At 35.5% G+C, this 22,811-nt stretch overlaps 1 protein-coding gene across 12 annotated transcripts in view; it reads left to right on the top strand.

The window, feature by feature from the left end:
• The window catches only part of USP34 (ubiquitin specific peptidase 34), a 137,064-nt gene that overhangs the window by 26,984 nt on the left and 87,269 nt on the right, over positions 1 to 22,811 (top strand). For 11 of the 12 annotated variants that reach the window (XM_037405174.1, XM_037405169.1, XM_037405173.1 and 8 more), the window contains 5 exons: positions 1,874 to 1,924; positions 2,096 to 2,245; positions 7,624 to 7,691; positions 15,253 to 15,445; positions 19,480 to 19,541. In XM_037405174.1, the coding sequence (XP_037261071.1) occupies positions 1,874 to 1,924; positions 2,096 to 2,245; positions 7,624 to 7,691; positions 15,253 to 15,445; positions 19,480 to 19,541 (524 nt within the window). The remainder of the gene's footprint in view (positions 1 to 1,873; positions 1,925 to 2,095; positions 2,246 to 7,623; positions 7,692 to 15,252; positions 15,446 to 19,479; positions 19,542 to 22,811) is intronic. The other variant, XM_037405176.1, reaches the window with a different exon arrangement.

Here is a 22,811-nt window from a genome sequence, read left to right as displayed (position 1 = left end):
GCCATGGGCCTCCACCGGACCAGGTTGCTGAAAGCCCCATCCAGCCTGGTCTTGAGCACTTCCAGGGATGGGGCAGCTACAGCTTCTCTGGGTGACCTGTTCCAGTGTCTCACCACCCTCACAGTGAAGAATTTCTTCCTAATATCTAATCTAAACCTACTGTCTCTCAAGCTAAAGCCGTTCCCCCTTGTCCTATCCCTACATGCCCTTGTCAAAAGTCCTTCTTCAGCTTTCTTGTAGGCTCCCTTTAGGTACTGCACAGCTGCTATAAGCTCTCCTGAAGTGATGGTGTTTTTTAATGCCACATTAGATTCCCATGAGGAATTCTATTATTTCCTTATAAACCTGATCTTAAGGGATTCTCAGTCTCTGTTCTGTTTCACGTCTGCAAGAACAGAAGTCACATTTCCAGATTCAGTCTCTCAACTGCAACACTTTTAGTAAGCTTTGCAGGGTTCGTGCAACAGACCTCCATGAGTTTTTGATTTCTGCGTTCTAAGAACTGTAGTTCACTCTACAACAAGTCTCTATTTTATTCAAGAAGACTAATGAAATTTCTCACACAATTTCTGCAGTTTTCGTGAGCAGAGTGCTAAACACCTTCTCTTGCTACTTGAAAACATAACCACCTACTGGCTTCAAAAGCTGTTTTAAAAATAACTGTTAGAGTGTCACGAGTTCAGGCATGACTTCGAGTTCAGCAGAAGAAAAAAGAAAATAAATGCTTAGCTATAATATGAGCATATTGAATAATTCAAAATGTTTGTATCACACTTAATCCATCCAAAACTGCTTGGCTCTAGTATCCTCTGATGCAGTTTTAAGAAGCTTACTCCTACACAGCTATTTGAAATATATTCAGGAAACTTCATTTAAAAACTTAATGTTAAGCTCACATTTGATTTGTGACTATGAGAACTGGTTGTTTGGCATGGAGGGATGGGAAGGAGAAGAATGTGTGCTGCAACTACCTGCAAGTATCCATGGCAATGTTGGGGTTTTACAGTCACATTTTATGTGATCTTCAGTGCTCTTTTGCCCCCAGCCATATGCGAGATACATACAATATATGTTACAACCCCAATAAAGAAAATTCCTGCTTTATACTGCCCAACGAGTGGATGCTGTGAACGTTAAAAAGAAAATCTATTTTTCCAGACCCTTTTCAGTTTAGTATATCTAGAAAATAATTTTATTGCTGCAGTGAATAGGTAACAGATTGATAGGGTGATACAATTCCTTCTTCCTCTTTCGTTAGCTTAAACCTGTAAAGTCTATAAGACACTTATTTTATATGATGTGATTTGTTTTATGTAAAAGAATATAGTAGTTGAAGGCAAAGAATTCTAATATTCTGATGGAAATGAATAATCCAACAGTTTAGGCCCTTAAGTCATTAAATGTAGGATTGTAGAACATCCTGTATTTCATCTAAATTCAGATGTTTGGATATATGTCTCATCTTTATGTAGAAATTGCATTCAGAAACACCTAGATTGGTTCTGATCTGTAATTCTCAGGCTGGGGTGCAGCCATCCCCTTTGCAGTATTTGGTTGAAAAAATTGGTGATGTGAAGTGGGGTGGGGTTGAAGAATAATCTGTTGATCCAGCCATTGAAAGCCACTGCTGACATTTTATCCTGAGAGTATATTTGTGTACTTACAAATACATACTAATAAAGGTAAAACGGTGGCCTGGAAAAGTATGTTTTGCAGTGTAAAAGTGCAGCAAAGCTTGAGAGCTTCTGTGTAAACTGGGGATTCATTTTTTTCTGGTAGTTGACTATAGTATCTGTTAAAAGTCAGTGGTTTTTTGTTCTATAAATGTATTTCTGTTGCTTCAGTTAATTTTATTTTTTTTCTTTTTAAACAGGATATTTCTGCTCAAGAAAGCAATATATTAGGGGCGTTCTGTGATATGAATGTAAGTTGTCCATTTTTAAAAAGGTGCATATTTCCTAGAACCTTAAAATAGCCATGTATATCCTCTGTATAGATTTGTGTTACACTAATCTACCTTGCGAATTTTCTGTGTGTCTGAATAGATCTAGTATTGATTGTTCAAATTATTCTTTTTGTTTGTTTATATTTCTAGGATGTAGAAGTACCATTGCACTTGCTTCGTTATGTTTGTCTGTTTTGTGGAAAAAATGGCCTTTCCCTCATGAAGGATTGTTTTGAATACGGAACCCCTGAGACGCTGCCGTTTCTTATAGCACATGCATTTATCACAGTGGTATCTAATGTAAGTATCGCCTTTGAATTGTTTAATGTTAAACACAAAAAGTAAAAGGACTGAAGTCTGGAAGAATTTTGTAGGACTGGGGAGGGAAAAAAACACTATAAGATTTTCTTTGTTAGGAATGTGAGGTTTGCTGGCCCACTGAGTATTTCATCATCCAAACTCTATAGATCTCTTGTAAGCACACAAGTAGTTTTGCAAGTTTGTACCTAGACACAGAAGTTGTAAGAGCCCCAGAAAGTACTTATAAGAATGTTGTCAGAGGTCATTTCTGTCCTTGAAATTGTCATGGAAATGTTTTAAGCTTCAGGGTATACTAACTTTTTACCTGTTTCCTATGAGGCACAAAGGAAAAGCCGATGGATTTCTTTTCTTCTCAGTTTCCTGTGATTATATATCATTATATACATTTGCAGCATAGAGGTGACTATCTTTTCTTTTCACTGAGTTTTAGAATTCATATCCTTCATCATTGCTCCATCTTGAAATAATAGCAGTTTTTCACTAGCAGAAATTGATTCTAATGGAGATTTGAAGGAGAATCACAATAGAAATAAAACGCACAGTCTCTGAAGGAGGACACAGGAAGACTTAGGGTAATGTGAGAATGTGAAGTCATGACCTGTCTTGTGGGTGTTACATATGGACGAAAAGGAAAAACAATAGTTTGTTATGCCTTGGATTAAGTTAGTTTAATTTTGACTTTTTTTGCAATTTTAAATATTTAAAATCAGGTCTGTCCTTCCACACATCTTCCCTCCTTCCTTATTGCTGTCACTGACCAGCCAGGATGCTGTTATAAATAACTTTTGGAATATATTTGCGTAGAGGGAACCAGTGACTGAAATAAAGCTAGTGATGGTGATATACATCCCTTGCTCCTGATCCTTTTAGTGTAATGGTTCTTAGCTTGTAGGTCAGAGAGCAAATGAGTAAGGCTATGATATGCTCTGTTCTTGTAAGCTTGAACAGGAGGACTGTTGCAGGGCTTCTGTATGTTAAATTATGGAGATAGGATCATCTTCTGGCCCTTTCTGCATGAACTGATGAGCTTTCGAGTGATAATCCAATGATAATAATGATGGTAACAGTAAGATGAGTTTTCCATCTCTAGCTGTTGTCAGTGCAGCCTGCAGTCTTAATCAATCTGCTGAAAATGTGTGGCCTTGTCGGTTATTCTGGTTTAGAAGTAAATTTTGGCCATGGAACCAAACATTTTTGCATGTCTGATTTCTGTTTTAATTTGTGAGAATGGGCAAAACGGTTCTGAATCATGAGTGGCAGCTCCCTATCACACCAGCATTTTTTTCAACAAGCATTCTGACTGCAAACCCCATTTCCTAGATAGCCTATACCAGTGTATGTTTATAAACTGCATCTGCCTTTCTTCTTTGTCCTTTTTTGAAGTCTTTATTTTTCTCTACATAAATTGTTTATTTTCTTTATTCTTGGTGATGCGCCATAACCCAAAGTATTTCCCTGCGAAGTTTCTCCTTTCAGATAATCACTTAGCAACTTTGCATTTATCTTTTGTTCTAGGTAATACATCTAGCTGTCTCTTGCAGGTATTTTAGATGAATGCTATGGTTAAACCTGCCAGATAAAATGAAGTTCAACCCAAACCATAACCAGTTGAAGTACTTTTTCTTCAACCTCTTCCAGCATTGTATCTTTTACCATTCAACTAGAATCTTTCTTTCGAACTCTGTCTGGCTTTGCTTGTAGATCTCTGTGAGTTAAGAAGAAAATGGTTTTTAAAAGAACATTTTCTTTAGATTTTATCTGTCAGTTCACTACAGAAAGTATAAGAACATGTTTTATGTGTAATGTGCTTTATTCATCCACTTCCCGCATTTAGGTGTCACTCAGTGTACTTGTTAACAGTGCTTCAGACTTGCAAACGCAATGTTTGTTCGTTCAGAATGAGACTGCTAATTTTTTTGACAAAATACACTTTATTTTTTTGATATATAAAACCATTATTTTTCTCTACCTCTGTAATGGTGCATAAGCTTCTAATTTTGACGTAAATGTTTCTCTTTCCCTGTTTCTTTTTATATCATATATCAATTTAGGTGAATACAATTTTTTTAATAAATGTTTCTGATTGTCTGTGAAATGATATACCAAACTCCAATAAAACAAAAAGAAGCATTCACAAAGTTGTATTTTTTTCGGGGGGGGGAGGGGGGGCGCGGAATAATTGGTGATCTCAGTATGAACTCTGCTAATCTGACTTGATTTTATCCCAATGCATTTGAGTTTATGGGATTTATGCATAGTGTGAGATTTATGACTGACCCTGTCAATAATAGCTCAGTGAACAGCTCTGCAGTGTCAACTGTTAACTGGTTCTCAGTGTGTCAAGCCAGAACCATAGTATGTAGCAACTCTTAAATACATTTTCACAGTTGTACTAACTCTTGAGCATGGCAGTTTAGTAGTCATTATTGTAAAGAGTCCTAGAAGTATCCATGCTGGAATTTTATTTTAAAGCCTGTGAGATGAATGAGTTGTTTAGCTACTACCATAAATGTTTCAAAAATATTTTCAGAAAGATTGTGGTGTGGATGAACCAATTGATTTGTCATTAAAAAGTCAGGCTTAGTAGTAAGCTCCAGGAAGTAGAATAGGTGAAGTTGGAAATAGTGAACTGAAGTCAAAGAATCATTTGCTAACATTCAACTTCTCGTAGACAAGGCTGCAGAGGCGTGTGGAAAATATTTGCTTTGTTTCTTCCACAAAGGAGGGTGAATAGCTCATTAAGTTCACTCTACAGGTGCATGTAAGAGAAGACCATTACCACAAATTAGTAAAGACTGTGGGGAATTGAGCTACTTGTGTGTGATTACTGGTGTCTTCTTTATATAGAGGTCATTAAAATTATTGAAAAGATGTTTCCTTAAATTTTTGTATCCGTCAAATCTCATTTGAGTAAATGGCTTTGCCAGGCAAGCTAATGTTTGTAACGATGAAGCCAGCAAATGTAATACAATGCAATTTACTTCACACAGGGAGTTGGCTGGTTTGCACTCTTGTTTTTCTCCAGCTCGCAGTTCTGCAAGATACTTTCTTAGCAACCTGTATTGTGGCAGGACTGACTGTTCCTTCTTAGGTTGTTTCTTTGCTGTCTTTTTTAGTTAGATACTTGGTTCCTCCTTTCTTCCCACATTTTATGTTCCATGGTATTTGCTCATGGAACTAACTAACATTGCTCGTCAGGACTAACTACCTGATGTGTTGGTCTTCCTAAAAATACCAAAGTAGCAGACAGAGAAACGAATGACCTACAGCTTGTTCTGTAGAGGGTTTAAACCTCACTGAGAAAGCCTGTTAATTGCTTCATTCTGTACCAGTTCAGTTTTGTGGATGATTAACTGCTCCCTCAGCGGATATGAATTAGTTGAAATAATGCTGATGGTTTCCAAAATGTTGGTTTAATTGTACTGCGTGAAACTTCAAAAACTTGTCAGAAGTAAAAACTGTTGAGAGATGCACTGCCTTTTAGAAATGAATTACCTATGAAAAGAACAAATAAAAAAAAGAAACCAAAAACCTCTGAAGCTTGAGAACAGAGCAAATGCAATAAATTGTCTTAAAAGCAGGTGGAAGCAAAAAAAAAAAAAGTATGATGGAAGTTACGAATTTTTAATGTAACTTTATATATGTCATTTTTGTCATTTTATATATGCTATTTCATGTAATTTTATTTAAATAGTATGTTTATATTTGAGTTCATGATGAAAATCAAGTTTTCATCTCTAACATGAAATTATCCATGATCTAAATTCTGAGGATGAAGGTTGTATATAATGCAATTATACAGATGTATGAAATGGCATTAGAAGTTTGAATTAATACAGAGTGAAAATTACTATGAACAATGAAAGTTATTAAAAAAAATTATAAAAATATTTCCTACTTCTATTTTATGAAGAAACATATTCGCTTTTCTGTTTCAAACTGCTCATGAAAAAGAGCATGTATCATGTTAAAAATCAAATTATACAACAGTATCTTGTCATCCTTGCAATTCCTTGTCAAAATGTTATTTAATTCCTGTTTCTAGAACAAGCATCTTCTAGTTACACTTTCTATCTTTGGGATGTTAGCATTTTTTTCTTCTTGAGACTGCCAGTTGGATCAGAAGCTTATTCCAAATGTGGTCTTCCATGCAATGTGAAGAATTGGCTGGTTTGTCATGCAGAGTAGGGTAGTATTGTTACTGTGTAGTGTTAGTTGCATTGTAAAAAATAAGTCTGAAAATACTTTTTTCAGAATGAACTCGTAAAATTGTTTGGCTAATTCCAGAAAAGTTTAAGATAAATGTTGGTGATACAGTTTTACTACAGCCTAGTATTTTTCTCTCCCAGCAAGGAGAGTTTAGATTTTCTTCGTACAGAATTTCGCAAAATCCTGGTGAGAATTTAGTCCTCAGCTAGAATTTATTGCATTAGTTGCAAAGATTAAACATTCTTTGAAGAATAAACATGGAGATGTAAATTGACCTGACAGCTTTGAGTGACTGATGGTGTTAGCTATTCACAAGATTTGTGTGCTCACATGATTAAAATTATGTGGGTAGTAGTAACAGCTGCTAATGTTTCATCTCTGCTAGATCCCTTGCCTGGCATGTAGTTGTCTTTCTGTAACAGGTTTAACAGGCTCAGCATTCCTTTTTGAAATGCAGATTGAACTTCTGAGTTTGCCTGTGTAAGTAGTTTGGTTGGTCCTCTCTTCCTCACAGCGGTGCTAACTAGCTGTTGCAGGGTTTTCTTCTCTGCATACATTTTCTTCCTGCATAGTTTTGCAAAGATGGTAAAAGGCAGAATGGTAAATATGGGAATGCAAATATGATAGTAAAAAACCTGTGCTTAATCACTGGTTATAAAGCATGATTTTATTTTATAGGATATATAAGCCCTAAGAAGCAAACCATCAACACAAGTGAAATAAAGTGATTTGACTTAGGAGAGATTTGCAAGGAAGAGAAAGAATGGAATTACTTTCTTGTAGACTTTAAAAGAAGAAGGAACGAGAAACCCCACAGGACTGAGCAGTTTTTCCTATGGAAGAAACTACAGAAAATACAAAAATGAGACATCTGGGATTTATGATACTGTTTACAGAAAGTTTATATTTTCCAAGTGACTAGAAGAAAAGATGCAACTCCTGTCTGTAGGTCATAGAAACGTTCCTTAGATAACAGTTCTGAAAATGAAATTTAAGTAGTTGAAAGAGTTGAAGCTGAATTAAAAACAACAAAGCTTTTTTTTAAAGTGGGGTTGCACATGCAAATGTACCAGCAATATTTCATTTTTTACCATTCTCATTAAACGTCATTAATGAAATTTTTATTTATTTATGTTTTTGCATTATAGATCAGAATATGGCTACACATCCCTGCTGTCATGCAGCACATTATACCCTTTAGGACTTACGTTATCAGGTAAATTTTTAATTTAAGAAATTTTATTGTGGGACTTTTTGACATCACCTATTTATAATTTCAGCTGATACACTTTTAATTGTTTGAGTTGTTGCTCTGACTATATCATTTCAACAAGGAGAGTGAAGGTAATGTTTCAAGTTAGTTTGGGCAGCTCCTTACATCTGTCTGATTTCTGTATCAATCAGATCAATCTTGTTAATAGCTTTTTTAGTGTGATGTCCAGCCCCATTCCGACATGTCGTGTCAGGTTCAGTTGTAATACGGTTTCACTTACTGCAGTGTCTTCATAAAACTTTACATAAAATGTGCAGTGAGGCGATGCAGGTAGAAGAGCAGTATGTAGTCATTGAGATTTCATATACAGAATTTCACTGAGTTTTAACACTGCTTTACATTTTGATGTTCTATGTTTCCAGCTGGCAGGAGCTGAAGTGTTATCAAAAGTCTACTCACACTTTTATGTATCTAAATATATCCAGTCCCAAAGATTTTCTTTATGTCAAGCTGCCTATCATGAAAAACACTTTAGATTTAAAGCACTTATAAAGATATTTAATTATACAAGCAATTTATTTTTATTGGGTTTCTCAGGTCAATAGAACAAATCCCATGAGTTGCTGATGAAATTATCTTGCGTATATGTATCTGCCCAGAGGTGTAGGGGTGCGACACAGCTAATTCTTCTTCCAGTGGCCCAACATTAAGCTTTACCGGTGCAGACAACCTAAAAGGCCACTGCTCTTGCATGAGCCCACAGCTCCTTCAAGGCTCTGGATTTCCTATAACTGTAATAATGAAAATGTGTTTACACTGGTCATAGCTTACTTCCCTGATAGCAGTAAAACGTGCCTTTACAGATTATATTGCTTAACTATACCAGTAGAAAATTATACTGTTCACAAAAACAATTACATTGATAAGAAAAAGTGCACAGAATGATGAGACTCAGAACTATGTTTCATATTTAAAAACGTTCTGGGTTTAATTGTAAAGAATATTGACTATAAATTTAAGTACTGGTTTGGCTATCAATCCATCTTGCAATAGCATGGTCTCTACCAAAGTGATACCAGCCAAGGAGAGTATTTTGATCTTTTATTAAAACATACCACTCTTGAGTTACAGTCTAGCCATGTCCACTCCTTTAATGCTAATGTGTTATGTTTGAAACCTTATAAAGGTAATTACTAATCATGAAGCAGTCTAGGAAGGACAGGCAGAGGATCTTCAAGTTCTTGTCTCCGTACATATTCCATTAATGGCTGTTCATGTACCTGGGAATTTGGTTTATGAGTCTTACCTATCTTCTTACTATGTATGGAAATTAAAAAGAGCACTGAAGGATCAACAGTTAGAGATAGGCTGATAAGAAGGAGCTTGTGAGACACAATAACATAGCCTGCAGTCTTTGCTGTTAGTCTCCAATTGCTTGTCATCCTCTAATTCTTCAAGCATTTTCTATTTTATAACTGTAGCTGCAATTAGGGTCACTGGAATGAATAGAAGTTTTTTTTTCCTGCTTTCTCCTCATCTCTTCACTGATAGAATATTTGCATCTGATTTGAAATGTGATTTGTCAGCAGTTTCTTGCCATAAATAATACCCTTGATGTCTGTTCTTAGCATTTACAATACGTTCATGTCAATCAGAATGATAATATTGATACAGGATACATCTCTGGAAAACACTAGCAGTTTAGAGAAGAAAGGGGACGTTCCTCCAGTTTCTGTTTTTCACAGCTGAATCCTGATGGGAGATCTGGAATTTCTCAACATTACAAAATCCAAAGCGAGTGGGACTTGAAACTTGGAGGCCATATAACAAAAATAACCTCTAGTGTTCTGCCTTTCTGTGGGACGGAAATTAACACAGATGCCTTTGGTAAAAGACTTTCTTGATGTATGCAGCTCACCCCATGTGGTTGTCAAGCTTAGGGATCTTGTCTTAGCAGCTCTAGGCCTCCATCTGCTTTTTACTGTAGTAAAAAAAAAAAAAAAGCAAACATAATTCTGGGCACAGCAGCACAGCACCTTTGAAACAAATCCTGCAATAGCTTCTCCTGCTATGCAAACTAAGAAGGTTTAGGGAGGGTTTTAGTCTATGTAGAATGAGCTCTTGGGGCTCTAATTGGCTGTTAGTCCAAATTGCCACTCATGTAGATTCCTTGCAAGAACTGCATTTTTGAGTGCTGATCAGCATAAGCAGAAAGAGAGATCACCTGACTGGCATCTTAGCAGCATCTTTTATCAAATGAGGTTAACCTTTATATTCCTGTTCTGTGGTTATTTGTACTGGGAGTGGATGAAACGGACAGCAAAGTGTGCATTTGTGTAGAGGAGACCACTGCTGGAATTTGCAGAGATCATGGACGCAATGCTGTCATTATTGCTACTACTAAAAAAAGGCTACTAAATGCTATGTTCTGCCTGGGGAATGGAGCACCAGCATTCTTATCTTGCCCATGAAGGGCCTATGTTTTTATGCAGTTTAGGAAAGAAATAAAGGACTTACAGTAAGGAAGCAAAGTGGTTTTGACCTCAGAAGGAAGCTTTTATTGATCCTAATACCTTGGAATTCTACATTTCAAATTGCAAAATTCTCATGAAAAAAAGAAGAGACTTCTTGACAAAGTGACGTAACTGCAATTATAAATGAGGGCAAGTTGTTGATGATGTGTCTTATAAAAGACATGAGTTCCATCTGTCTCCTACCTCAAGATCAGAGATGAGAGATGCTCTGCGTGGTTCCAGCTATTGAATGCCTGAAGAGAGCAGTAGCTATAAACAGCGGTGTTTTGAGGACAGTGTTTTTTTCAGTGGCAAGGTTGTTGATGGAAAGTGTCATGGATAGCTCTATCCTTTAGAAAGAAGATGACTAGCCATGAAGTCCAGTTTTATGAGAAGTAAGAGATAAAGTTGTATGTCTGATATTGTACGTGCCTCTATAAACCACCAGAATGTGCTGCATAGTATGAAGAAAAAGACCTGAAATTCTGCTTTCTTTGACATCCCAGTCGGTGTTACCTACTTAATGTTCCTCTGGCAAAACCTGAGTGCTGTGTGTAGCATTAGTACTGACCAATACCATGTTTAATTCTAACCCTTTCTCCTCTCCTCACTTTTTCCTCTCTCTCACTTCAAGACAGATCTTGAGAGATTTTTTTTTTTACGAAGGATTCATGTCTCTGCCCCAGTTAGGGAGAAACAGAACATTCTGTGCTCAAGCACGTTGAGAGGAAATCGCAAGTGACAGTTGTTCCTGTGGTAGCCACTTAGTCTCGGCACAGGGCACAGGCATAGCACTGCTGTGTGCAGAGGAAGTGAAAGCTCCGAACAGAAGTGTTGATCCACAGTGCTTCCTGTGGAATACAGTAAGAGAGAATGCAGCCGAAAGAATTCAAATTACTTTTCCGCTTAAAAATATTTTTCTGAAGAATTTAAGTGTTACGGGAGTGCCCAAGATGACCTTTTGCTACTAAATGTCCTGAAAAACTCTTCTAATAAGCCTTGAAGTTTTCAATTGCAAAAAATATTTTAACTGCTCCAAAAATCTGAAGATCTATGCTGTAGGTGCAAAGAATAGACAAGTCAGGAGACAATAGCCAGGCACTTAAGTGAATGCTTCATATCACTGAGGAGCGCTGACTCATTCTGCTAGATATCCCTTTTGCAGCTGTGGTCCAAAGGAGTCATATTAAGGGAAAAAAAGATCTATTTCACAGCTGAGTAGCTGAAGTCCTGAAGCATAAGATGTGGTTGCAAGTGTTACATTAACATGGAACCGCATGTTTAAAACTGAACTCTATCTCCAAATATAGAAAATTTAAATAGATTCAGTAGACTAAAGCTGATATTTTAAAAATTAATGTATATGTGTATGTGTTGCTTAAATGTAGATAATATATATTCACTGATTATTTTAAGTATGCCAGTCTGGCAGGACAGGTCCTATACATATATAGACCATCCCTTATGTATATGTATAAGAAGAGGTATGTTTCTTTCCAAAAGTCTCATTTAGGCAAAATTTTCAGATTTACTAGTTTACAGAGATTGTGAAGTATTTTTCATGTATTCCTTTAAGACTTAATGCTAATCAGAATCAAAAAGATAAAAATTTAGGAATTAAAAAAAAGTGAAGGACAGAATGAAAGCCATTATATGAATCAGTCACATATTCACATTTATATGCTATATACAGTTCTGATCGTTCCATGTCACAGAGATAATAAGAGAACTACCTAGGTGATAGGAAGGGTGACGAAGAAGGTAGGAGATAAAAAATTACATTGATAGGAGGAGAGACGTAGTCTAGGAGTTTTTTTGACAAGGGAAATGGCTGTTACGTGAGTAATACGAAGACAGTAAATAGGGAATGATAATTCACAGGTTTTAAAAAACAAGAAATGGAGAGCATGCATACAAATGTCAGGAAAGGAGGTTGTTTTTCATGCGAACAGAATTGTGAAGCTAAGTGGCCTAGGTTAATAAGAAAGCCACAAGGATAAATAGAAAGAGATAAATGAATTCACAGTAGTAGATAGGTGCATCCATTTTGTTATATATGGGATAAATCTTTCATCTGCTTTTAGAGTGGCCATATTTGGCTAAACAGACCTTTTGCCTTGCTTCAGTATCACTGTTCTTATGTAAGGCAATGCAGCAAATTTGCAGTCAGTGTCAGGAAAGATGTGTGTGCATTGCCAGTGCTAGCTAAAGGTTTCTTTTGTTAATAATAACATTCTACCAGTAAAAGCATAACATGGACCCAGTTTACTGATACAGATGGGTTTAAGCCACTGTGTCTTTCCACAGTGAAAATGAGGCTTGGCCTATTCTGCATGTTTCTGTAGTTTTAGTCCTGGTAGTAAAGATATGATCATATTTGATTTGTGACCGGTGTAGTAGGGCCAATAAATTTTCTGGTGTAGATGCAGGTATACTTGTAAAGACAAGCATGCTATCTTCTATGTTTATACTGTACCTGGTTAGAATAACCCAGTTGTGTTAAAAAAAACAACCTAGGATGTGGATTAACAAGTAAAAAGTGCTCTTTCCTGTGCAACTTTAGGGCCTTGGCAAAACAGATTGTTATGTAGTACCTGTTGAGGTACTTCTGTAGCTGTGAAAATGTACCTACACGGTTGGGATTTTTTTTAAACGCTGTCCCTTAATGATATTATAATATGGAAAACATGACACAAGTCTGATTCAGGCTTGGACTAAATACAGTAAACGTGCTGAAAGAACCGTAACGATGTTGTTGTAGTATGAATTTTATGAATGAAAGTAGGTTTATACTGATACTATTGCATTAAAATAAAAATTGTTTTGTTGTATAAACTAGATTAGTATAGTTGCTTCACGAAACTTTCTAGTGTGAGGAAGACCTCAGGTGAAAGTCCTGATAAAGAGATGTAGTGAAGCCACAAAAGCACCCTTGGTGCTGTATATGTAGATGTGTCCATTCCCGCCTGTCTGTTGCACACAAGCACTCTTTGTCTGTCCCAAGTAAAATGAAAAAAAATCATGTAGTTTATTTATGCATGTTTGAGATCTTTAGAAGTCCTTCACAAAACAATTGAGTATGACTTGATGTCCATTATGAACATTGAAACACTTCGGGAACCAGGGCTGATTGTACTTTGCATATCAAAACGGGGATATAAAAACTGGTCCAAGGTTGCTGATAGTCATATTGAGATTATTAGGTTTTGCAGCATGGACCAATGCATTTTTTCATCAGTGTAACTCCCCTCACCTGTCCATAGGTTAAAGATTGGTCACTGGGTCTCGTTTGCTGCTGGACTTTTCAAATGAGTATTCCCTTCTTGTTGCTACTTTTGTTTAGAAGTCATAGCACAGAGGCATTACTTTCTTGCTGTGATCTGATTTCCAGTGGTCCACATGAGAAGACAAATTTCACAATTAATAACAGTGAAAGATCTGATTGCCTTGGCCCTGAATGGTCCTTCTTTTGTTCTGCTGTTACTTGTCTGTGATTTCTAGCATAGATCTACAGTCCCTGAGATTATTTGCACTGAAGTCACTTTCCTGTGTTTGACAATGTTAAGTATCATTTAAGTGTGTTTATTTTAAGGCCTCTACGCAAGAGCAGTGAAAAACGGCCTTAATCTAAATAAGAGTCAGGTCCTGTATTTTTGCTTTTTAAAAAGTGTACTGATGTTTATATTATGTAAATGCAAAGGAATGGCACATAAATCTAGTTCAGGGTATTATCTCTTGTGTTTTTTAAGAGAGTCATGCATATATTTGGCCAGTCTCCAATGGTAGATCCAGGCTTCGGCTGTCAAACAAATGGATTTTTAACACATTCTGTGTAGTTAAATCTAGTTTGGATGTAGTTGAAACGTCAAAATGCTGAAGTACAGCAGAAAAAATTAATTATGCTAACCTTATATGCACGTACCTTTCACTGTGCAATCTTTAACTGCTTCAAAATAAGCTCAGGAAAACTTGTTTCTAAACATTTTTCTTTTATGCATTCAGTTTAGAAGAAATTCTTAACTGTGTCAGTGCTTTATATGTGAAGGCATTTCAGTACAGATTTTCTTGGTATGTGTTGATCTTGTAGTCGCTTAGGTAAGACTAAGGTTGTGTTAGCTTCTGTAAGTTAGTTTTTATAAATGATTATTTCTTCTGCCTCCCATTTGTAAAGAGTATCTGTATTGCGGCTTGTTGTGCATTTTTAGATGATGCCCCCCTCCTTGTCTAAGATGTCTGCAGTAGGAAGAATTGAGCTGTTTCAAATTCTTTGGCATTTTTGGTTTCTGTGTAAGATTCCTAGAATCCCTGGTGATGCTTCTCGTGCATCTTTAAAGGTTGTAATTACTGTCAACAGAAGAAACAAGTTGGGCTTGCGTTCCTGTACTCACCTGTTGCGAAAGCAATACTGTGGCACAGGGAGTACTGATGTACAAGCACAGATGGCATGTGGTTATGGCAGAAAAAATGTTTGTGTACCACATTTATTCTAATTGTATCAGAAAATGATTGCACGATTAATTTTTTTTCTGTTCTGTCACTGAGGCCACAAACAGGGAAATATTAATCTTCAGAGTATTATCACTGTCAGAGCTGCTTGTGGTCCACTGACACTGTTTCCAGAAATTCAGCTTTAAAATATATTAATATGTTAAGCGGATCGTGATGCTTCAGTTTTAAATAAAGTAAATAAACATGATACAGCTATGTGGAGAGGGCACCTTCCCATGAACCAGATAGGAGGTTTAGGCTTCCAACCTACATTTCTGAAGAACTCCGTGTGTTTCCTGTCTTTTTGTGGAATGAAAGAAATCTGAAGAGGTTTAAAATAAGAAATTTATTTACTTTTTAAAATAGTATGCATAATTCTGTTTTTCCTCAATGTTTTTTTATAGTTACTGGCTTTTGATAGTGATATTTTAAGGCTTAATACTCTTACAGCTATCAGAAATATGTATTTGCTGTAATGAGGAAGGTGTTCCAGGAATGTTCTAGTTTGAATCATAACCTTTTTTTTTTCTTTTTCTTTTTCTTCCATTTGTAATTTATTCTAGGTATTTATGTAAACTGTCAGACCAGGAGTTGCGACAAAGTGCAGCCCGGAACATGGCAGATTTAATGTGGAGCACAGTAAAAGAACCATTGGATACAGCCTTGTGTTTTGATAAAGAAAGTCTTGATCTTGCGTTTAAATACTTCATGTCTCCAACTCTAACAATGAGATTGGCTGGGCTGAGTCAAATAACAGTAAGAATTTTTTAAAAATACAAAAAATATTTAGAAAAAATGTTTCTTTTTGTGTTGTATGAGTTATGGACTTGTTTGGGGGCTTTTTTAATGTGTGAAAACAGCAGAATCCTCTTATATGCAGTCTTAGGAAAATAAGTCGTAATTGTGAATGTTAGGTTCACCAAGAGATAAGTCCAAGTTATGGTTATGTTCTGCAGCCTATGGACCTGTAGCACGTTTCCTGAACAGTTTACCAGGCTAAACAAAACTCTCAAAACTGTGATTTGTGACAGCTATGTAGAAGTCCCTTGACATGGCTATATCTGTTGTTTACAAAGGCTTTAGATCTGTTTTCATTTTTACCTTTACAGTATCTTGACTACTGTAATTAGTTGCATCTTTGTGTTGTACACACCTCTTTTTCCTGTTGGTTTAGTATAGTCTGTTTCTCAAGAGAGCAGTTTTCTGCATTAATTAGCAGAAGACTGAATTGAAGAGGTAAATATATAGAGCATCAAATAGAAATAGATGAAAACAAAAAACACCACCCTTCTCTTTCCCATGGAAATGCTCCAGATTGCTCTGGTCAAGATACACTGTATATCTTTCATCTGTCGTTGCTTCCTATGTGTGTATTATAGCCATAGAGTTCAGTTGTACTGAAGGTCAAAAGCAAACTTTCTTTATTCATCTGAGCCTTTTCAATTTCGTGTTTCTTCTGACACTCCAGTATTTAAAATTTATAGCTCATGCTGTCATGTTTGCCTTAATGCACAAAGTGATAAATAGGAAGAAACTGTACTAGAATGAACAAACATGTTGTCCTTAAGTTTTGTAGTACTTTCTGAACATGTTTGGCCTTCTCTGCTCCACTGACTGTCAGTAAATTCAAGACAAGTTTACTTAAACTTGAATTTGCTTCTCACTATATTTATATATAAAGTACTTACAATTGTTTTAATAAATGGCAATTGGAAGTAACCTGTAAGTATTTCCAGACAGATTATTGGATTTTTTTAACCAAAGTATTTAATTTACATAGCTCTATAACCTACTAAGTTAAAAAAAACCAACACAAACCAAAACTGTGAACTACATCCACTCAGTGTTAATTAAATGCTATTCTAAGGGTGACTGCATTTATTGGACTTGAATTCATTACCCATTCAGTTTTGCATTTATATGAATGAAAATGTAATGCAGTTCATCCAGTAAAGATGCTAAAGCATAAAGATACAAAAAAAGTTAACTTCTGGAGGAAATAGTGACATTACTGTAAGCATAATTTATATAGACAAGTAATCCTTATGATTTCATATGAATGCTGGGTATAATATGCTCAGTGCCTGAATTCTAGTTTTCTGTCATAATTAATTAGTGTAAAGTGAATGTTTAGGGGTTTTTTTGTGTGGTAAGAAAACTTCAGAGAGTTGATGAAGGTAGGTGAAAATAGAACATATAACATTGTTTGATTTTTCATTGCTGTGTGCTTTATTATTTATTCGGTTACAGTTATCTCATAATATCTGGCAGATAAATTGTAAAATACAACCATTAACTGGGCATAAAAGTAACTTACTACTTTTTAAATTCTGCACAGTTCTGGAAAATGTCGTTTTCAGTACCATTGATTTTGAAGTAAATTTCCAATGATTGCGTAGCTCCAGTTATGTTACGTTTTTATTCCTGTAGGTACTTCCCTCTGGTTTAGTACAATTGTCCTTGTTCAACTACTAATGTATGTCTTTTTGTTTATCCTTACCAAAAGAAAGTCTGTAAATAAGAATGCATCAGTTTGTTTATTTTTTCAGGCATGCAGTTCATTTAAGGGAGGGTGAAATTGTGTTATTTCAAATAGTTGTATGTTTTGATCTGTTACGATTGATAAAAATGACTGCAAAAAGTGACATTTTTAGTAACAGACATGTATTACCAGAAGCAAAAATTTACAGTATTTTTAGACTAAAGCAAATTGGTTTCAACGTGTAAAAAAAAATGTAATGTTGTTTGTTAATAAGTTAGTAAGTCTTTTTGTATGATTAGTCTCTAAAACTGCTCTGTAACACTGAGTGAATTTGTTGTTTCTCATTCAAATCACAGGAAGCTTTATTTTTGTTGTTACCTTGTTTGCCTTTGATTTACTCTCCCAGTCATCTGTTGCGGTGGTTGAGCTCCAAAATATCCTTTTCCCTCACAAATAGGACTCTTGGTTTTCGTGTTCTTCCACTTGCAGATGAACTTAAGCATGTGAAAATGAATCCTCATAACTGATCTGGCCATCCTGCCTTTTACAGTTTTTCAACTCTTTTTTATTTGGTTCTGTGAATTAGTGAGAATGCAAATGCAACATAGTTAGGTTTTTCCAGAACAAATTCAGTGCAAAACTTGAACAGTCTTTCAAATTTATTCTTCTTGCGTTGGTTTCCTATGTAGAAAGTTTAATTACCTTTGGTGCCTGGGTCTCAAGAAAAGACTTGCTAGGAAGATGCCTTCTTGTTTTCAGCTTTCTTCACTGAAGGCTTTATATATTCGTTGTTAGTTAGTACTTTGTAACTAACACTTCTGTGTTACATTAATTGAGTGTCTGGGCACAGGTGTCTTTAGTTTCTTACAATGTTTTATATATAGTAAAAAATTGTAGAAGTATTTCATTCCCTCTGGCATTTCATGGTAACAGAACGTGAAGTGCAAAAAATGTTAGGAGGCTAGTGAGAAGGTGGTGCAGCACTATCCCATGTGCATTTTGTTTTGCGCTGTTGTGTCAGAATTCTAAGAATTTAGTTGAAATTACTGTAAAAATTGTTTGAAAATTCCAAGATGAAAACACCATTTGTCAAAATGTTGTTTGATAAGGATTTTGTGTGGGAAATCTGGATCAACATGTGAGCATGGATTTAAAAATTGATGGTAGTTACAGTTCAATACTCTTTCACTCTTTGATCCCTTTCAAAACATTTTTGGTTGGGGCACTAATCTTCAGAAAAGCCAGTGAACTTTCACTTCTTTATTTGACCCAATTCTAATTGGTCATAATAATTTCTTCATGAAGTTCTGTTCACATGTTTTTCCACTCCTAAATATGTTTCATTTGAAAGTATCTATTAATAACTTTTCTGTTAATAATTGTGTAATCAGTCTGTCATGTCTCACTAATTTTAATGCATATTATCAATTTTGTTTCTTCAAAAACGTATTTCCCCATGAAAATTGTTGATTAGACATAAATAAATCTTTGTGTAAAGACTTCAGGAGATTGGCTGTCACCTGAAAGAAAAGAGTAAATATTTTGACAAAGTTCTACAACAAGTTTAATTTGAATTTCAAAAGTTCACGTTACCATGTTTTTAATTTTTTCGAAAACAAAATGACAAATAAGTTTTATTTTTATTAGAATGTTTTTGTTTATTAATACTTTAAAAAATTTTTTTAAAATATTATGGACATGTGAAGAGTTGGATATAGAGCCATCTTTGTATCTGGAGTGTCGATGTTGAGGAAAAAGGTGGAAAAGAGATTTAAACCTTTTAACAGGCTCCCCCCACCTCTCCACCCCCCCCAGGATGACTTGAATTTATCAGTTCAGATGCCTTTGAAAGCTTTGTATCATATAGAAATACGTAATTTTCATTGTCCGATTTTGTAGCCTTTCAACACTTGATAATTTGACAAAAGAAATCTTCACTGTTGTAGTAAATGTTACAATAATGGAGAAACATCCTAAAAGTTTCCAGAGTACGTGTTTCATTTCTCATGAAAACTGATGTGCAAAGTGGCTGCTACACACCTTGTTTTGATTTCTGGAGTGGGTGGAGTTTTGTAACATCACCTAATTGCTTTAGTGAAAGAAAGGTTGAATAAAAAAGAAAATGGGTCCTCCTTGCCTACAAGAATGCCTGTTCAGATTTTTGTCATAGGGTTTTATTTCAAAACATTGAAATTACTAGAAAAATTTGTTTACTGTCATGAATACTATTTTTTAAATATAAGAAAACTACCTCACCAGATATTCAGATAAAATTTTAATTTTTTTTCCTTCCTTTTTCTAACTATAGAACCAACTTCATACCTTCAATGATGTGTGTAATAATGAGTCATTAGTTTCAGACACAGAAACGTAAGTAGGAACATTATTATGAATACTTTAAGTGTGCTATATGATTGCATTTCTTCTGTATTGTTGTTATGGATTGCACGCAGTAAGGAACAGTGATAATGCAAGGCATTTATTAGAAATATTCTAATCAGGGGTTTAACAAATGGTTTCAAATCGTAACTTTAAAAATATTTCTAAATGTTTCTGGATTTTTTTACTGTCTTAAAAAGTAGAGTCAAGGTAACCTTTAGAAAAATGTAGATAGTAAAATAGTAAATACCTGTAACTGGCCATTATCTCCACTGTGATACATACATACATACAAGCCAGCTAGATGACATCCTAGTGGTATTTTTGTGGTTTTCTCGTTTCTCCTGATTATTTAGTTAATGAAGACTTGTCTTGCCATCGCTGGCTCCCAGCCTTGTTAGTAGTTTTGTGCTGAGTCTGTGAGGCTATTTGTTTTTTCTCTTCAAAGTCATTATTTGTATAATTCAGGCGTGTTTTAACAGTTCTAAAGGGGACCCTCATAAATCTTTGAGGAGATTCATGTGTGGGATTGGATTCCAGTGAGGAAATGTATTGATTTTTGTAGTAACTCTAAACTTAATATTAGGACTGTCTAGAATTTAGACAAAAGTATGTCTTCAGGTAGTTGAAATAACTGTTCTTTTGAAATGATAGGCAAAGTGTGTGAAATCTAGGATTTTACTTGTGATATACTCCTTATGTTTATCTTGGGGTGTGATACTCTCTTTCCCTTTATCTTGGGTGTTGCATCTATGTGCCTGTCTGTCTCGTTACAGACACACACTCTCCAGTATCTTTTGCTCATTAATGAGAAGACTGTTACAGCAGCAGTTGGCTTGCTTTTTTGTCTGGGTGGTTTTATTTTGACACTTGCTTATTGAAACCTGGCAGCAGTCAAGACCACAATACTGTAGATTTCTTGTTAATAACACCTTGAATATTTGAAGTTAAATTTATGGTAATAGGCTGATATTTAAAATAAAGAATCAGAATCTGGGGCAGTTTTGCTTCCATAAAGATCTGAAAATACCTTGAGAATACAAAACAAGTAACCACTTGTGATCAACTTTTTCTTGTCTTTTGTTCACTAAATCAGTAAGTGAACATGAATCAATGCTATCCATTAACTTTAAAGGAAATTTTGATACATAATCTCAGAAAAAATTTAAAGAATTCCCATCAAGTATAATGCAGATATCTTACTATGACCTGATGAAACCTGAATGTAATGTCATCAAGTCCATGTACATTTCCACAAATTTGCATTCTTGTAATAAATGTTAATCACACATGTATTATTTTATTATAATATTAACATAATATATCCTTGTATGTAATTGTTACTTCTAGTTTTTGTGCCCTGGGAGAGGTGTTGGGTTTTTTCCAGAGCCTCTAGTTCTATAGCAGTAGAAGTAAATACTACAGGAGCATAACACGTTGAGTATGTGAGGTGGCTTGGTTGATGGGTATTTTCAATATTGTGCTGCGAGTTTATGGTGTATTGTTACACTGGGACTGCCAAACCTTAATTTTATCCATTTCTTCTTCCTTCATGTTGAAAATCTGAAACTGACGTGTTTCTTGGTTAGTGTATCTTCTGAAACACATTGTGAATGAAATAGTTTTTTACTAGTAGTAACTAACATCAACAAGAAGTTATTCTGCCAGTTAAATCTAATAAGCTGTTTGATTTTCTGTGTCAAATATAAGAAAGGAAAGTTATCAACTGGGGGGAAAAAAGAGAAGGGTGCCTACATTTCCCTGCAGAAGAGCAGATGTACTATGCAAGAACATCAGAGTTATTTTAAAGCTGAAGGAAATTGTCAAATTCTCATTTGGGATATTACTTTCTTGGCAAGGGCATCTGTAAACAGCCTGTCATTTGAAAGGAATGCAGCATGAACAGAAGACCTTCTTTTCCACTTTTGTAGTATGTGATTTTTTTTTTTATTCTATTCTGAATTCCAATCAGTCTGGTGTTTTACCTGAAAAGTTGGGTACAAAGCAGTAACAAGTATTGCTGCTCATCTTCAAATATCTTTTGGAATCACTGGTTTCTTCCATCCAAATAATCAGAAAAGGCTGGTGCAGAAGGATGGGGAAAATGTCTTACTTCTACAGTTTGTTCAGTACAAAGCTTCCCTCTCATTACAGACTGTGTTCCTGAGAAATTTTTGGATGAGAAGGCGCTTACGGAGTTGGCAGTGATTGAATGAGCAGCAAAAGGAAAGCTTTTCATTCCTATTTTCTTTCTTTAGTGGAAAAAGGAAGTCTAAGATTTATTTGTACCTTTGTAGCCTCTGCAGAATTATCAAAGGAGGATGTTTTGCTTTATGTCTGGTCATCCCCATTATGTGTTTTGACTTTTCCAGATGCATTTGGAACTGTCAACCTTTGGGATTTCTCCTTCTGTATCTTGATAAGGTGGGTTTGCGGGAGGTATCTGTTTTTTTTAAAAAGAGCTGTCAGTTAGTCCTAGCTCTTTCCCTTTTGTTGGGAAGTACCATCAGGATTTTTTAGCAACTATTTTGCAACAGTAGCTTCCCACCTTTATCTGCATGGTTGCAAATTTTTTCATGGTAAGACAAGCTAAAGCATCTTCTGACTAGCAAAACACTGGATTTCACAATTTACACTTGAAAACAGCAGAAAGCTGAGACACAGGAGTCTGTTTTCTAGCTCCAGGTATTTGTATGTCTTTTTAGATTTAGTGTATTTGACTGTCTTCTCTAGGGTTGAGGGTTTGTGGTGACTGAGTATGTGTATTGTCCAGATACTTGCAATGTCTCAGTGACTCCAACTTCATAGTAACCCTCAGAGAAATATTTTTAATTTAGTTATCCCTGGCTCTTAAGATAGAATCAAATTCTTTGCAATCTGAGGTAATGAAGAGTATGAAATCTGTTGAAGCTAAAAACAATGAGGCTGAGCAGAAGAGTTTTCAAGTCATTGCATAGTGATTCGTAAAACTATTTTGCTGATGCCAGTTAGTGAAAAATGATCGTGCCTTTCAGGGAGGGGAAGATTTTTTTCCTTTGTGCTATTTGGACCACAGGAGGAAAACGTGTTGGTTTTTCTTTATTAAGGACACTGGTAGCTTGTGGAAATAACATGTGTAAAGAGATATTTTGTTTTGCTCTTCTCTTGGCAGGCAGCCAGGAATTTGGGTTTCAGCTTGATGTTGAGGCAACCTCCCATCTAATTTAAAAAACTTGACTACTCTCACTTAAAAAGCTTCTTATGGAGTAACTTCAGATGTCC

Source organism: Falco rusticolus, chromosome 12 (assembly GCF_015220075.1).
Source record: "Falco rusticolus isolate bFalRus1 chromosome 12, bFalRus1.pri, whole genome shotgun sequence".
Classification (NCBI taxonomy): domain Eukaryota; kingdom Metazoa; phylum Chordata; class Aves; order Falconiformes; family Falconidae; genus Falco; species Falco rusticolus.
This window is presented reverse-complemented; position numbering and strand designations above follow the sequence as displayed.